At 39.9% G+C, this 15,346-nt stretch overlaps 1 protein-coding gene across 2 annotated transcripts; it reads left to right on the top strand.

The window, feature by feature from the left end:
• The first annotated feature begins 274 nt into the window (after nt 1–274).
• Nucleotides 275–11,161, top strand: VDAC2 (voltage dependent anion channel 2). Of its 2 annotated transcripts, XM_035557732.1 has the most exons (10): nt 340–491; nt 918–972; nt 4,253–4,324; nt 5,369–5,418; nt 6,596–6,748; nt 6,832–6,884; nt 7,322–7,549; nt 8,711–8,861; nt 9,711–9,768; nt 10,611–11,161. In XM_035557732.1, exons 2-10 carry the CDS (start codon nt 939–941, stop codon nt 10,700–10,702), a joined length of 891 nt encoding a protein of 296 aa, XP_035413625.1. In that variant the 5' UTR covers nt 340–491; nt 918–938; the 3' UTR covers nt 10,703–11,161. The 2 variants fall into 2 exon arrangements, with proteins under 2 accessions (XP_035413701.1, XP_035413625.1); XM_035557808.1 differs by lacking the exon at nt 918–972 and having other exon boundaries at nt 275–491.
• The last annotated feature ends 4,185 nt before the right edge of the window (nt 11,162–15,346 follow it).

Here is a 15,346-nt window from a genome sequence, read left to right as displayed (position 1 = left end):
ACGCCGTGCTCGGCTGTGGGGTGCAGAGGGGCCTCGCCCCCCCGAGGCCCCTCACCCCCCCCGCAGGAGGGGGTGTTCGTGAGGCGCCGGGCGCGGCCGTTGCCGCCCTCCCGCCGCAGGCCCCGCCCTCCCACAGGTCCCTCGCGGCCTCTGGGGCTGCCCGACCGAGCGCCTGCGGCCCGCGCCGCCCCCCGTGGGGCTCCCTGCTGGGTGCCGCGTCCCCCCCCGCCGTTTCGGGAGCGTTTCCACGGGCGGCGGCGGCCGCGGCCGGGCGGGCGGAGGCTCGCGGCGTCGTGTGGAGGGGAGGCGGCGTGCGGGGCGGCCCCGGCTCGTTGGGGTCCTGCGGGGCGGCGGCGGGCGGGCGGATCGGTGTCTCCTTCACTTCGCCCTCCAGTGCCAGCGCCTGCAGCAGCGCGGCCTCCTCACGGCGACGCCCGCCCGCGCACCCGGCCCCACTCCGCCCGGCTCCGCCGCCCTCCTGCGCCAGCCAGGTGCCGCCCGGGGCCGAGGGGGCGGCGAGCGGGGCTGGGACGCGGGGCAGGGACTCGGGCTCGTTCCCCGGCGGCGGGGCAGGATCGGCCGTGCGGGTGCGGGGGGTCGCCACGAAGCCCCTTGCCCAGCCGCGGGCGCGGCGCCGCGGGCCTGCGGCTGTGCCCGGGCGGCGGTTACATAAGGGGCGGGGGTCAGGTCGGGATGCCCAAGATGGCCGCGCCGAGGAGTTCACCTTGCGGCTGGGCCGGGCAGGGCGCGGAGGGGCCCGAGCGGGGCCGGCCCTGCCTGGGGAAGGGAGAGGAGGGGGGCCCGGCCTGTGCCCTCTCCTTCGAGGTGTGGGGGGGGGGCTTTGCTGTATTCTTGCTTTCGGTTTCTGAACACGTAGTTAACCTGCAGATATTTAATCTTCTCTCTCTTCTCCGTAGAGCCTCTAAATTAGCCTAGCTATGGCTATGCCAGTAGTGTGCCAGCCTCTGAGAAGTAAGTAGGCAGACAGTTAAAGCAAGGGTAATCAGTTTTTTTTTTTTTTGTTCTTTGAGTGTTAGAAGCAGTGGAAGTTTAAAGGTTAGTGTATCCGATGTATTTTTAGCAAGAATATTTTTAAGAATATCTACTTACCTGTTACTATTTGCAATATTGGAATACAATTTTAGTGTAGTTGCTGCCATTTACAAAATGGGATGAGTGCTAATTTTTTTTTTCATTAAGTGACCTCCAGTTTGATCTTCAATATCCTGAGGTCTAGAAATCTTTATAGAAGTCCTTGGCATTCGTTTAATTACAGGGTGTGACACAATTTCGAAATACTACCTCGAAGGAAAGTTGTCATGTAATCATTCTGACAACATTTATACATTTTTTTCTGTTCTTGTTTTTTTTTTGTCCTTTTACGTTAGTAGAAGGCATATTTGTGGATCTTGAGTAACAGATTCTTTATGATTTTTTAATGGTTTTTTTAAAGAAGGATAAAATGAAACAAAGATTATGGTGGAGCTCTTACTTGATACCAGTGCATTCTATGTTTATGAAATGAGGAATAAGATCTGATAGTTGCTTTCACAACCAACATATTGTCATTAAGAGTTACCTATATTTTAGGCACTTCTAATTAGTAGTTTACATGAAAGGCAGTTTAAAACAGGATTGAAGAAAAGTACATCTGGTTGTAAGAGTTTGCAGACTTAGCTAACTTACCAATTCTGGAGGAAACAGGAATGATTCTTTTGGCCCTGTTTTCATTTAATGAGCTTTCTCATGATGACACTAGGTTATCAAGTGTTTAGTATACCAAAAACTAACTTGTGCTTTTTCCGTTTTTCCTCTTGCACTGCTGTTAGTAAAGAAGTAGAACAGTAGTGTGAAGGTCATAAACTGTTTTAACTTTTAGTCATAAAACTTGGATCTGTAGACTGGAATGTCTGACAAATATTGGTCAGCTCCCTCACATAGGGAGGAAGCTTAACTTGGCTGGATAAAGCAGCAACATCCTTTCACTGCAGTATTTCTTTAAATTTGGACAGATACCAGTTTGTTAACCTTGCAGGCCTTTATGGCTTAATACAAATATCTTCTCTGTAATGATTGTCTAGTCAGATTGGAAGTATTTAAGACAAGAAAGAAAAGCTCATTTGTGCTGTCAAAGTATGCCTATGATAAAGGCTAGAGACCTATTCAGAGGAAAAGTACACAGCTAAACCTTCTCTATGTTATTTTAAACTACTAATGAATTGTACAGCAGGGATTTAGAGTGTGGGAAGACTACTGTTCCCATAATTTCTTGTAATTTGGTCCTACATCTCCTAGTTTTTATTGAATAGATTATAGAAACCATTTTCTGTGATGACACTGGGACTCGTATCTGTTCTGCTGTTGAATCTTTTCCTGAAGCTTATCTTAGTTACTGTGGACTTTAACTTGGGCTAAGCCTTTTCAAGATTCAATCACGTTCAAGTAATTTTTTTAGCAGACAAATTACTCTGTTAAGAAGTCGATTTTCTTTATACTCTCCAGTAAGTGCTGGATGTCTTTCTCTACTGGCTTGGATGTAGAGCTTAGCATTCCTTAGTAAAGATTTTTTTATTTATTTATTTTTAGCTAAACTGTAAATGTATATGATTTTGCGATGATGCAGTTCAAGTCTTCCTCTTATGTTTCAGGAAGATGGAGAGAGGTACTCTGGACAACTAGCGAAGAAATTTTGGAGAAATGATGTTTAGGCACAAGGCTCTTTCTTACATGCTAAAAAGCTTTTTAAATAGTAGCAGTTGATTACAGTTAGGCAGGTAGAATAATCAGTTTTTTTTTTTTTTTTTTTTGTGGATACTGTTCTAAAACAGTCTGTTTAGTGGAATGATGCCCTAAAGGAAATTATTCCAAATCAGGAATACCTTGCCTGATTCAGGCAAGTTTTCCTTTTATGCAGATAAGACAAAAAAAAGATGAAAGGTGACTTTAAAAGAAGAATAAAAAACCTGCCTCAAATCCCCTATTTAATACATTCATAACGATGTGCAGAAGAAAATATAAATCTTATTTAAAATTACTTTTTAAAACTGGAAGTCATCTTTTCAGCTTTCAGTTGAAAGTTAATATATAAGAGTACTGCCCTTGTTATTTTTTTAGGTTCTAAAGATGTTTTTCTGCTTACTTTAAAACAAAACCCATGCAAGAGCAGGATAAACAGTGAATTACGTTCATCTGGCTTTCAGCAAAACAAATGACTGACTAATTTTAAAAGATAAGACTTCTCATTTTGTTTCTGCGTTAAGGCTTTTTATTGTGTTTGTCTAGTTAGTGTTTTCCCCTTTGTTTTTTGGCCCTTTGGAGAAAATTACTAACTATTTGAAATATGCTCCATTTTCTGTATTTTAAGACTTTAAGATACAATGCCCCTACTTAAGACCTTTCGCTGTTGAAGTAGGGGGAAAGCAATCACCTAAGGAAGATACAGATAGAGAGCATCTTCATGGGGAGGAGGAGCACCATACGTACAGCCTGTGTGGGACCTTAGGCTGGTATCCAGAAGGCTGGGGGACTGGGTCATGGCTAGTCTTGAATGATGGGTTCTTTAACAGTGAGATTGCCAGAGGCTCCCTGTCTGAGAAGCTCTCCTTAAAAGTCATTTTCTCACTGACCCAGCACTCCTACTACTGTTCGTTTTAGGCTAACAAGAGCCCCCCCCCCCCCCCCCCAACATAAGCTCTTGTACTTTGTAGGGTGGAAGACCTTCATTTGAGTGATGGCTAGGTAATGTCCCTCAAAGATCCCTTCCAAATCTTAGGTGTACTATTTAAAATACGGGGCAAAGCAGACACTCGTGCTTTCACATTTTGAAAGTGAAACCTTGTAGGTCTTCTCAGATAACTTTCATAAGCATCTGTTAAATTTGGCTTTGTAGGACTTGCAGAAATACGTCTGAATTAGTTTTTCGTATTTCCGGTTTCCTGGTTTTCACTGGTTACTGCCAACTCTGGAAATGTGAGCTATTAGCTTGTGGTAATTAAAGGTGTGTGGTGAAGTCGACTTGAAAAGTGACAATTTCTCATCAATAATCAGGTTACATCTACCCAGAAAACACAATGTTCATGGTGAACATCACTGAAAATCTGTGTGTTTCACAGAACATTGTAATTGTTTGAACCATTTGTCTGTTAACTGCCTTCGTGGATAAATCTGCCTTAAAGAAAGCATCTTTAAGAGTTGTGGTAGCACTTTGTGTATGGTAAAAGATTGACTATTAATTACCGTCATTACCTTTCAGCTCCAATGGCAATTCCTCCGTCGTATGCAGACCTTGGCAAATCTGCCAGAGATATCTTCAATAAAGGATATGGTAAGAATAGTGCCTCTTACAAAATACAGCATGGTCTGTGTTGCAGCAGTGAATTGACTATTTTATCTTGCATGTAAAGCTGAATGTTAATATACCTGTGTTTCTGAGGAGGGTATGTTTCTTTTGTGTCGTTACTGTCAGCTAATAACAGATCACTGGAGGCTTTTTGTGGGCTGTTTTGATGTGAAGTCTGTTAAACCTCACTGCCTTAGCCACATAGGTCAGGAAAGAGGTATACAAGTATGCGAGACTGAGCATTCACTGTTACTTAGCTTAGGAGCACACTTCCTCTACTGATCTTTGTGCCACAGCATTTGTTGGTATAGAAAGGAGATATATGTGTGTGTGTGTGTAAGTAATGTTACCACTGTAATATTGTAGTGCTTTTGGAATAGCAAGAGGAGTAGCTATCAGGATAATAAAATTCTTCAAAACTCGTAAATGCTTAATAGGCAGTTGCAAGTAAGCGGATTTTAACTATGCAGTGCTGTGTATTTCTAGTCTTTAGGAATTCAGGCAGGGTCTTTTTCACCAAGATCACCACTCAGGTCTGAGGGTAAGAATGTGAAATGACACTTGTATAAACCTACTTACATTTCAAGTCCAATAGCTGTGCATTTCCTAGTGATTTTCCTTTGAGATCTTTCTTCCTCTTAGTGTTCAGACACAATTTTACGCATTAGGATAGCTCTTCAAATGACGTTGAGTACAGAGTAGATGCTATCGAGGGAACACAAGAGAATGCATCTTGTCAGTAAATACATTTACTCTAGGATATTATCCTGTTAGATATGCAATGTACAATTGAGCAGCTACTCCCTGCTTACTATTTGGTGATGACAGAACAGAACTGGCTTCTTCTTATGCCTCCTCTAGCTGCAGTAGTATCTGAAATTTGAGTGTTACGGAAGTCAGTCTATGGTGGTTTTTGTATATGTATATACACAGCACTCTCAGCAGTGAGGTTGGGAAAACAGCTTCTTGGAAAATGTACCTTGTCTTAGTTAAAGCACAACTTTTTAACTTTGACTTCTGTTTATTAAGGCTTTGGGTTGGTGAAACTGGATGTGAAAACAAAATCTGCAAGTGGAGTGGTGAGTTTACTTGTTCATTGTATTTGGGGGGGGATGTGTTCTGTTGATTATTTAATTACGGAAGGGCATCTCCCAGATGCTATTAAGTAGATTAGGTTATATTAATGATAAATGTTTAGTGTAAAATAATTTCAGAAGCACCTAAAGCTCAGACTTCATTCTAAATATAACACTGGTATTGCAGTATGGGCCAATAAATAAAATCAGTTGTCTAGTAATCTTTGTAAAACGGGTTGTTAGCTGTCCTTCATCTTATGCCTGAAGGCTAACAAACAGCAGACATATATGTATGTGTTTATATATACGTATCAACTGCAGTACAAAAGTTGTTTGTGGTACTGTTTGTTTTTTGAAATTTTTGGCATCTTAATGCCTGTATGAAATAGTTGGCAGTGAAATAGCACTTCGAATCTGTGGCCTTTCTTTAAAGGTGGTAAAGGGCTGCAGTGATGTTCTGTGCAAGATGACTTGGTCATGCAAGCAGTGCCTTCTATTACTTTTATCTATTTCTAGAGCAGACTTTGCAAGGTGTAAAGGTAGATCCCTGGTGCCTATCAGAACAGGAAGTTTTAACAATAAGTAGCTGTCAGAGGTGTGTGTGTTACGTGCTGTGTTTGCAGAGCCCTATGATCCTATTATAGTTGTAATGTTTCTTATTTCAGCTCCTTTCTGTAAAGGACTAGTAATAACTGCTAAAAGTTTCTGCAGAATGCAGGCTCCCATGTGAATCCCATATCAGTTGCAAGGCATCATTCCCAGCAGGGGAATGTGCTGTCAAGTATTAAAGATTCTTGGTTTGGCTTTTGGTTTGCTTGTTAAGAGTATCAAATGTAACCTTATATTTCAGGAACTCTTTTCCTTTTGAGGGGAATGCTTATGGTAACTACAGGATTGCTTTTGAGTTACTTTATAAACCAATATGTTTTGTAATGCTGATACAAACATTGCAGTTGAAATGGGGACAAGGAGGTGGGGAGTCCTCTATGTGAACGTGAATCACCTGGCTATTAGTTCATGTTATGTCTGTCCCCCAAGTTGTCTGTTGTTGTTCAACTTGTTACATGGCATAACAAGATCTTAATGTTTGGTGAAGAAGGGTCTTTTCTCTTTTGTCACTGTGTAAGGCTTTCATGATCACGTGTATCTTCAGTGTAACATCGACACTGTCCTTTTCTAGGAATTCACAACATCTGGTTCTTCGAACACAGACACTGGAAAAGTGAATGGGAGCTTGGAGACCAAATACAAGTGGGCTGAGTATGGGCTGACTTTCACAGAAAAATGGAACACAGATAACACTCTGGGAACAGAAATTGCAATTGAAGATCAGGTAATAGATTGGGAAAGTATTCAGTTCATTTACGTAAGTGGCAGAACTGAACTTATAGCTTTGTCTTCTCTCTCTTCAATTAGATTGCCAAAGGCTTGAAGTTGACATTTGATACAACTTTCTCACCAAATACAGGGTAAGAATTTTTAACACTTTTACTTTGTGAATACCTACACCCATGGTTGGTAAATAGCCATCTGGTGTGTCAAATCAATCATTATTGATCCAAATTAGCGAATCCCAATGCTACTAAAGGCTTCTGCTCTTCAGCATCACGTCTTGTTCTACAGGCTTAGCATTGTACACTTCACAACAGCCTGCTTTCCTCATTTTCTGGGATAGGAATACTTAGTTGGAATATTACAGGAGGGATGAAGATGTTTCTATCTTTATAACAATGCATGTTTTGATGATTTTTCTGTATTTTTGGTGGGTTACCTATGCTTTGACCCAGTCTAGAGGAAGCACGTGCATGGCATTTAGATGCATTCTGTTGAGGCATATGGCTCAAATTTGACAGTTCATTGAGGAAGGATCAAGCCCTATCTTAAGATAACCTTTTCTCTCTTTCAGAAAGAAGAGTGGTAAAATTAAGTCAGCATATAAACGTGAATGCCTAAACCTAGGTTGTGATGTTGACTTCGACTTTGCTGGGCCTGCAATCCATGGTTCAGCTGTCTTTGGTTATGAAGGCTGGCTGGCTGGTTATCAGATGACTTTTGATAGTGCCAAATCAAAATTGACAAGAAACAACTTCTCTGTGGGTTACAAGACTGGAGACTTCCAACTGCACACTAATGTGTAAGTACTTAAAATTGTGTACAGTTTTACAGAAGCAGGCTTTCTTTACCCTTTCTTCTAGTCAGAATACAAATGCCTTTCAAGCACCTCTTGGTATTTCAAGCAATTAAGCAGTGTGCTTTTTTGAATAGCAAACTTAAATAAATGTTAGTTTGTCTCTTTTCAAAATAGTAAGTACTCATAGCTTATCGTTTAAAGCATAATATATGCTACAGTTTTCCAGATGCTGAAATCAAAATTTGAAGTGCAGTACGCATAACTCCTGGATATGTCGAGCTGATCATAATGCTGCTTCTAGTTTTCCCAATACATTGAACTGTATCTGACTATAATATAAAGGTAGTAGATTTGTTAGAGGTAGCAGTTAGCCTTGAGCTATTTAAGTAGGTCAGAATTAGTTTCTGGAGCAAGAACAGAGCTTTGCTGTTGGACATTTTGAGTAGCTTCTTCATCTTGCATATATGGGATGAGTGTGTGAAATGCGTAGAGTGCAACTGAAGTGTACGGCATCTTGGTTTTGAACTTCATTCAAATTGCTGCGTTTAGAGATCTTGGATGTCCTTCAGAGCAAGCTGATCATAATCTACTGAAGAATATGGTGTTCTCAATCTAATACCAACTGCCATTGTTTCAGTGTGTTTATGTAGGACATAACACTTCTATTTCAAAATCAAGCTATTTTGGAAAGAGATGAGAGGGATTGTTCTGTCTGGGTTTGTGGAAGTTGAGGCAGGGGAAGCTACAAAATACCTTAGTCTAAGCTGTAAGAATTCCATTTCAGTTCAGTAACCTCAAATAGTGTGACAAATTTTTAAAAAGATCTTTGAATTCATTAGAAACATCAGGTATGTTTAGTAATCAAATTCAGAATGCTTATTTCCTCATAACTAACATTTATCTATTAGGTTAAGGATGTAAACTGGATTTTTGTTCAAGTACTTAAAATTAATTGGAGAATTAGCTGTGGCAAACTGAAAAATATTTTCATGGATTATTGCAGTTTAATTTTTCCATGAAACTTTTTTCATCTCCCTTAACCCGATCTAAAAGTGTGAAACAATTCAAACTTTCTGACTCTTGTTTTGAATAGGACAAACTGTTTTTTTAAAGTTGGGATTAAGTAGATATAAGGAGCTAACTTGTTTTTTTATATTTGTGCAGCAATGATGGTTCTGAATTTGGTGGGTCAATTTACCAGAAAGTGAGTGACAATCTTGAAACTGCTGTAAACCTGGCTTGGACAGCAGGTAGCAACAGCACTCGCTTCGGTATTGCAGCTAAATACAAGTTGGATTCCACTGCTTCTATCTCTGTAAGTATGTCTCTAACCAAAAGGGTTATTCTAAACAGCAGCTTTTCAGTTCCTGAGCATATGTGCATTATTAGTACAAAAGATAATTGGTCAAAAAGTCTAGTAAGAGCTACTGTTACAATTCAGATGGTTATGATTAAAACAAGCAGTATTTAAATCATGTTACTTTGCATATAGCAACATCTCTTTTAGAATCTGACTCTCAAATGTTGCCCTGCTCTGCAGGACTTCACATGTATATATCAAAAAAAAAAAAAAACCAAACACCACAAACAATGCAACCTGCATATCTGACCCTAAGCTTACAGATCTTTTTTGAACAGTTTTTTGGAAACGCTCCAGTTCTCATGGTGAGAACTGGTAAGAGATGCTGGTTGAAAAGACTATATTGCAGAACAGCTTTGCTCATTATGAGGTTGGAATCACTCTGTAGAGGAAGTGATGCCAACTGAGAGAATTTTTGCACATAATGTTTATGACGTTATGAAGTGACCTCTGCTTGACTGACTGGTCCTGCAATATACTAATGGAGGTTTCTTCAAATGTGTCTTGTTTTGGGAAACTGGTGGTGAGTTATTATGGCCTTCTGAAAAAAATGGGTGCAAGTTCACCTGCCAAACTACCTTCCAGTAACAGTTCTCCCTGTTCCTGCGACCTGTCTACACTTAAATAGGTTTCAGTTTTTCAGCTTAAGTTGTGGGGCATAGGCATAGCTAGAGAGACAGCTTAGTAAGCACAGAGATAATCAAAAAAGTAATACTGGGTTTGGGTAGTAAGTTCTGGCTCCTGAATGGTAATGAAGAACTCTTCAGTTATGTTTCAATTGTTTGTTTGTTTATTTTTCTCCAGGCAAAAGTCAACAATTCTAGTCTAGTTGGAGTGGGTTACACCCAGACCCTGAGGCCAGGTAAGGACTTTCACATGCATGACTTTCGTATACATATCTTCCGTGCATCACATAGAAAAATTGAGATCTATGTATTGATATGCAACTACTTTGATTCTTCAGAATATCTTTGTCTGTAAAACAAAGTAGGTGTTCGACAGCAGGTTATGGTGCACGTTAACATTTAGATAAACAAGACAGATAACACTGTATCTAATGGTATTTCTGCATAATATTACTCATTGATTTGTTTAGCAGTTCACTATTGTGTTTGAAAACTTAGCTTTAAGGCTGTGCAAGCAGTCTTTTCTAGCTTTGCTTTTTCCAGTCCTATTGTACAGAACAATAGCAGATCTTGAAAATTGATAATCGAATTAATAATCGAAACAGCACACTTTCTGATCTACGTGTTCAGAAAAAATCTGAGGAACTGAACTTTTTCTGTTTAAATATGGAAACACCCGTTAATGCTACATTACTATTGGTTAGTTACTCGTTTGAAACCTAGTAAAATACATAGTTTTCATTCCCTCCCTTCCTTGGCACAAGTGTCTGTCGTTCTATGCATAGTTTCTCTCTTTCATGCATTCCTTAATGTAGAAGAAGAAACTTTCTGTGCACTTATCAAGTGGAGTCTTTGGATATCTGGTTTATAAAATGGTATTTTAAAAAAGCATCTAGTTTGCTTGATTCACATGACTAGCTTTCAGTATATTTCATGTGTAAATGAATTCTTCCATAGAGTAATTGGGAGCAAAGTAACGAACTGAGAGCTACAACTGGGACTTGTAATGACAGAGGTTGAGTTGCAATGAAAGCTACTCTGATTATATGTTGTAAACATGCTCTTTAAAATCTTACAGGTGTGAAGCTTACTCTGTCTGCCCTGATAGACGGAAAGAGCATCAATGCTGGTGGCCATAAACTTGGCCTTGGCCTGGAATTGGAGGCTTAAAAAGGTGAAGAAACTGCTGCAGAGAAGGGATATCAGAAGAATTTGGCCTTAAAATGTATTTCCAATGTGACCAGCAGGCTTTTTTTCCCAAGAAGGATGACCTAGAACAAGAGCTGTATTTGAAGTATTTAGACAGTTACTTGTTAGCTGGTTTCTAGTTAAATTGGTTACCCATCTAGTTACAATTCTGCATTAGTGCAGTCACTTAAACATTATTTAAATGTATTTAACTGTTTAATGCGCTACCCACAAATAATGAAATAGACATTTATGAAAACTGTACAATTGTGTGCATGTTTGTTTTTATGTTTCTTTTAACATTTGATATTGCCATTGAATGAAAAATGGATCAGTGGATGTCTTGAAATGAGGTCAACAGTTTTGTTAAATCACCTTAAATAGATACATTTGGTATCCCGAGACAACTCAAATTATGAATAAATCAAGTACACATACATACTTGTGCCTCAGATATTTTAAGAGTCAAGATAATAAGGTAGTGCTCAGTTAAGTTTTAACTAAAAATAACCCAAGATGTAGTGCTCTGTATTTCTGTGCAATTAAGGACCCACCCCTCCCTTGGGAACATTGAATATAGCCGGTTTTCACCAAACAGTTAAATTCCTCAAGCAAGTCGAATGTTTTTTTTTCTGTCAGGTAAGGTTTGTCATATCAGATGGTTGAATTCCCTCTGTTGTTCCATGGGCAAGACTTAACTGCATTACTAGTTGGCCTACTGATGTAGAGAATGCAGAAAGACATGCTTGCCACATTGAGACATTTAAAAACTGTTCCTTGATGCTTTGCCCAACAGCAGGGGGAGAAAACTCTCACAAACACTCGTTTTGCCTATAATTGTATGAAGTGAGACTTCTCTGCAACTGAATGTAATGGTGTCATGGTACAACAGCCTGCTTAGCCCAACTGCTTTGAAGGTTTCTGCTTAAAATAAATGAAATAAAGACTTAATTTTAAATGGAAATGGAGGAAAACATCCAATTTTGCTTTCCCATTGACTAATAAATCTTGGTAGATATGATCAGAAATGTGGAATAATAGGAAAAACTTGTATTTTTTTTCCAGGGTGGCATCTCTTAAAATCACACTCTTAAGGTCAAGCATAAGTAGCTGTAGTTGCTTTTAATGTGGAATATTTTACATGCAGTCACAGTTCTTACATTTAAGAGTAAGGTTTTATTCTATTCAGGGAATTGCTTGGAGTCTGTTTCTTAGTCTCATAGCTGAGAAGGCTATCTCTTTATAGTTGGTCATGCAGCCTGTAGTTCACATACCTTTAAAAGGAAGGGGGCTAGGTTATGGTTGGGAATGTTTGTTTTCCAAACTGTTTGGTTTGTGCTAGGTTACTTAACTCCCCTAAACATCTGAGTGATTTATGTGAGATCTTGGTCCATCTTGCATTGTTGCCCTCATACTCATTCTTGAGTTAAGTACTATAGCGAACTGCCTGTGTCCAGGCTTTAGCTATGGAATAATTGAGTCACTTCCTTTGCAGAAGGTAGAACCAAGCTTACGCTGTCATCTCAGCATCTTGAGCAGGCTTGGTAGTGTCTTTGACCAGTTTTCTTACATGGAAAAGAGAAGGCTTGGCAGCATAGGTCACTAGACTTATGCTTCGGAGAACCTTTAGTGTCATTCTCACTTGAATACCCTTTAATACCCTTTCCTTGGGACACTTCTACCACTTGGTGATGGAAGAAGCAGCACATAAGATGGAATTTGTTACTCTGTTATTGCATGTAAATGTTTGAGCTGATATACTTTGAAGTATTTATACACAAGCTCTTCTAAAGCTAGAGATTGTGTGGCCAGACAACTGAGTTTTATTCCAGGTTCTCTTCTCAGTGTAACACAAAGCATCTCCAGGCTTCTCCCAGAAAAAAAAAAAAAAAAAAGTGTGCCTGCATGCATCATCCAACTGTAGCACTTGGGCAAATAAAGGACTGTCTTTTGCTTATGAGTGATGCCTTGCATCCTTAAACCAACGATGGCTACAGTACTGTTGTTGCTCTGTTTTTTGGAGGGTTTTGATAAGGCTGTAGTGGTCTGACACTTGGTCTTTCAGGAACCAACTACCCTAGCCCTTTTTTCACTGTTTGCTCATCTCTATCCATTGTTCTTGAGGTTACATAACAGCCAAATGAAACAAAAGCAGATTTTCCAAGTTTCTCTTTGCTTCTTCCTACAAATTAGTGATGGAAAGCCTGAACACATTTATTTTACTGTTTTCATGTGAATCACTTCACTAGTCGTTAGCCTAGAAACCTTAAGCAGTACCCTTTGTTACAATGCTGATAGGCAATGGGAGAATTACAAGGGCTCTGCAGTAGTTAACTGTGAAAATGTTGAGCTTCCTAAAATATTGTCATTAATGGCTACCTTAAGTAAGAAAAAGAAGTTTGGTGTCTTATCTCTTGGCATCTCACAAGTAAGGCTTATAGAAATGGCTTTCAAACTTTCTTTTCAAGTATGTTACAGAAGCTAGTGGTGTAACTGGAGTTTTGTGGTGAGGAATGATGGTAGTTTAAATAGCTTCATTTTGTTAGAAAATGTGAAAAGCCTTAATGATAACTTTCAGTACTAGCCAGACTCTCCTCAGCTGTTGTTCTGAGCAAAATAAAGCACTTGAGATAGTGACCTGAGGATGGATGTGCATCTTGTTTGTGTGAACTATAGCATTGCATTCTTGCCTGGTACAGCTGGAATAGTGGTTGTCTGTGTGCACATTGCGAAGAGATGTAATCAACTTTGCTAAGTAAAACTCCGTGCATATGAAATTACATCCTCCCCACAACTTACTGAGTGACTCAAACATATTTTCTTCCTATTTTGCAGAAATTCTCCAGGTTTTATCAACTAACATTGCACTCACAGATCATCTTGGTGTAGTATATTCTTAAATCTGCTTTTTGTGCACTACAGTCTTAAGAAACCAGGAAACTTGTTTGGAATTCCTCTGGGTGTGGAAGCCTTTCACACCCAAACACTGGGGCCTAGGTTTTTGACTTTCCCTTGGGTATTGCTGGAATAAAGCCAGGTAGCAACAGAGTGCGCATACTGCCCTCTAATGTCCTGTTCTGGCGCTTGGCTTGCTACTGGCAATGCTCTGCGTGCTGGCACAGGGTGCTGTGTTTGAACCTACAGTGACTGCACTTTTACAGGAAGTAGAACTGAACAGATAAGACTGCAATGTGCAAATGATTCAACCCTGTTTACGTAAAAGGTCCTTGCTTCTTTATATCAGTCAGTGAAGACAGGAGCAATTCTATGCAAGGTAAGCCACTAATTGTTGATTAAAAAAAAAAAAATCCTGGGTCTCACCTGTGGCAGCAGTGATTTAACAGCAGGTACAAATGCTTCCTGTGAACTACCAAAAAGGAAAACCCAAAGAAAAAATCTGGTTGGGTTCTTCTGTGGCATGAAAAGGCTGTATTTGTTGCAAGCTGTTCTAATGTGTTCGTCAGCCTCCCTTTGCCATGGAATATTTTTGTTCCTGATCTGGAATAGGAATAAAAATATAAAGCGTATCATTTACGGTAGTGTTTGCGTGTTCATTGTGGTGTAGTGATGTTTCCTTTACTACAAAGTTCCTGGGCCTGCGTTAGGGTTGTCAGTCTTTATACAGGTTGGGTAAAATGGAAAGCAAAAAACAACTAAATTCATTTTTTGTGAGCTTAGTGTGTAACTAGCTTTTGCTTTAGCTGTGAGTATGATACTAACACTCATATAAAAGAGGCAAAAATGTCATGCACAGCAATTTCTGGAAAAATAATATGCACTTAAAACTTCTAAAAAATACTGTTAGAATGTGGGGTGTTTTACACAGATTCAGTAAGATCATCCAGATTTCTTATGTACACTCATATTTAACTTCTAGTGTTAGGAAAAGCACTGACAGAGCTTTAAAGATGGCAAGCAATCAGACTTTGTCTCAGCTCCAGCTGTTTGACCTTTACTGTAGCATTTTCTGTTGAATCCAATTCTACCGAAATACTTGCAGTACAATTCCTGCTGGTTAACTGTAGCGCATACAGCAGAAATCTTTCAACAGTCCGTGGGTGTTGTGGGTTGTTCTTTGTTCTGGGTCTGTGGGGGAAGATCCTGATGCTAAAGTAAGGACTCTGCCTATTTAATTCCGCATTGTTGGTGACTCAGAGAATCTTTCATGTTTACTTAACCTATGCCAGAAGCATTAAAATTTAAACAGCTATTACTAACTTTCAGTAATCTTATCTGGTGTGCTTCATGGAGCTAGTCTGGGTGTGCTATGTGAGTCATGGGTACAAGTGCTCTATCTGAACCCCAGCCTGGTGTTGTTAGGAGAGTGGCGGGAGTAGCTCACAAGTAACTAATGGCATTTGTCCCTAGACATTTTATTTTATCCATGGTGGTGTTATTGAAAGCACACCTTAACCAAATCTGTATTAGGCATGCTTACATTTTTCATTTGAGAAATCAAAAGTTGTGCTGTGTTTAGGGCTTGGATGTTATCCAGGTAAGAATTTTGAGGAGGGGTACTGTTTTGGTAGGGATGAGATCAAGGAGTTTTCTCCTGCAGCAGTTGAAACAGCGTTGTCATAATTTACTGTCTGCTGTTCCCCGATCTCTTAAACGTCCCGGTAGGAG

The sequence above is a fragment of the Cygnus atratus genome, chromosome 7 (genome assembly GCF_013377495.2).
Source record: "Cygnus atratus isolate AKBS03 ecotype Queensland, Australia chromosome 7, CAtr_DNAZoo_HiC_assembly, whole genome shotgun sequence".
In the NCBI taxonomy this organism is placed as follows: domain Eukaryota; kingdom Metazoa; phylum Chordata; class Aves; order Anseriformes; family Anatidae; genus Cygnus; species Cygnus atratus.
The sequence above is the reverse complement of the archived record's forward strand: the minus strand, read 5'-3'. Positions and strand labels throughout refer to the sequence as shown.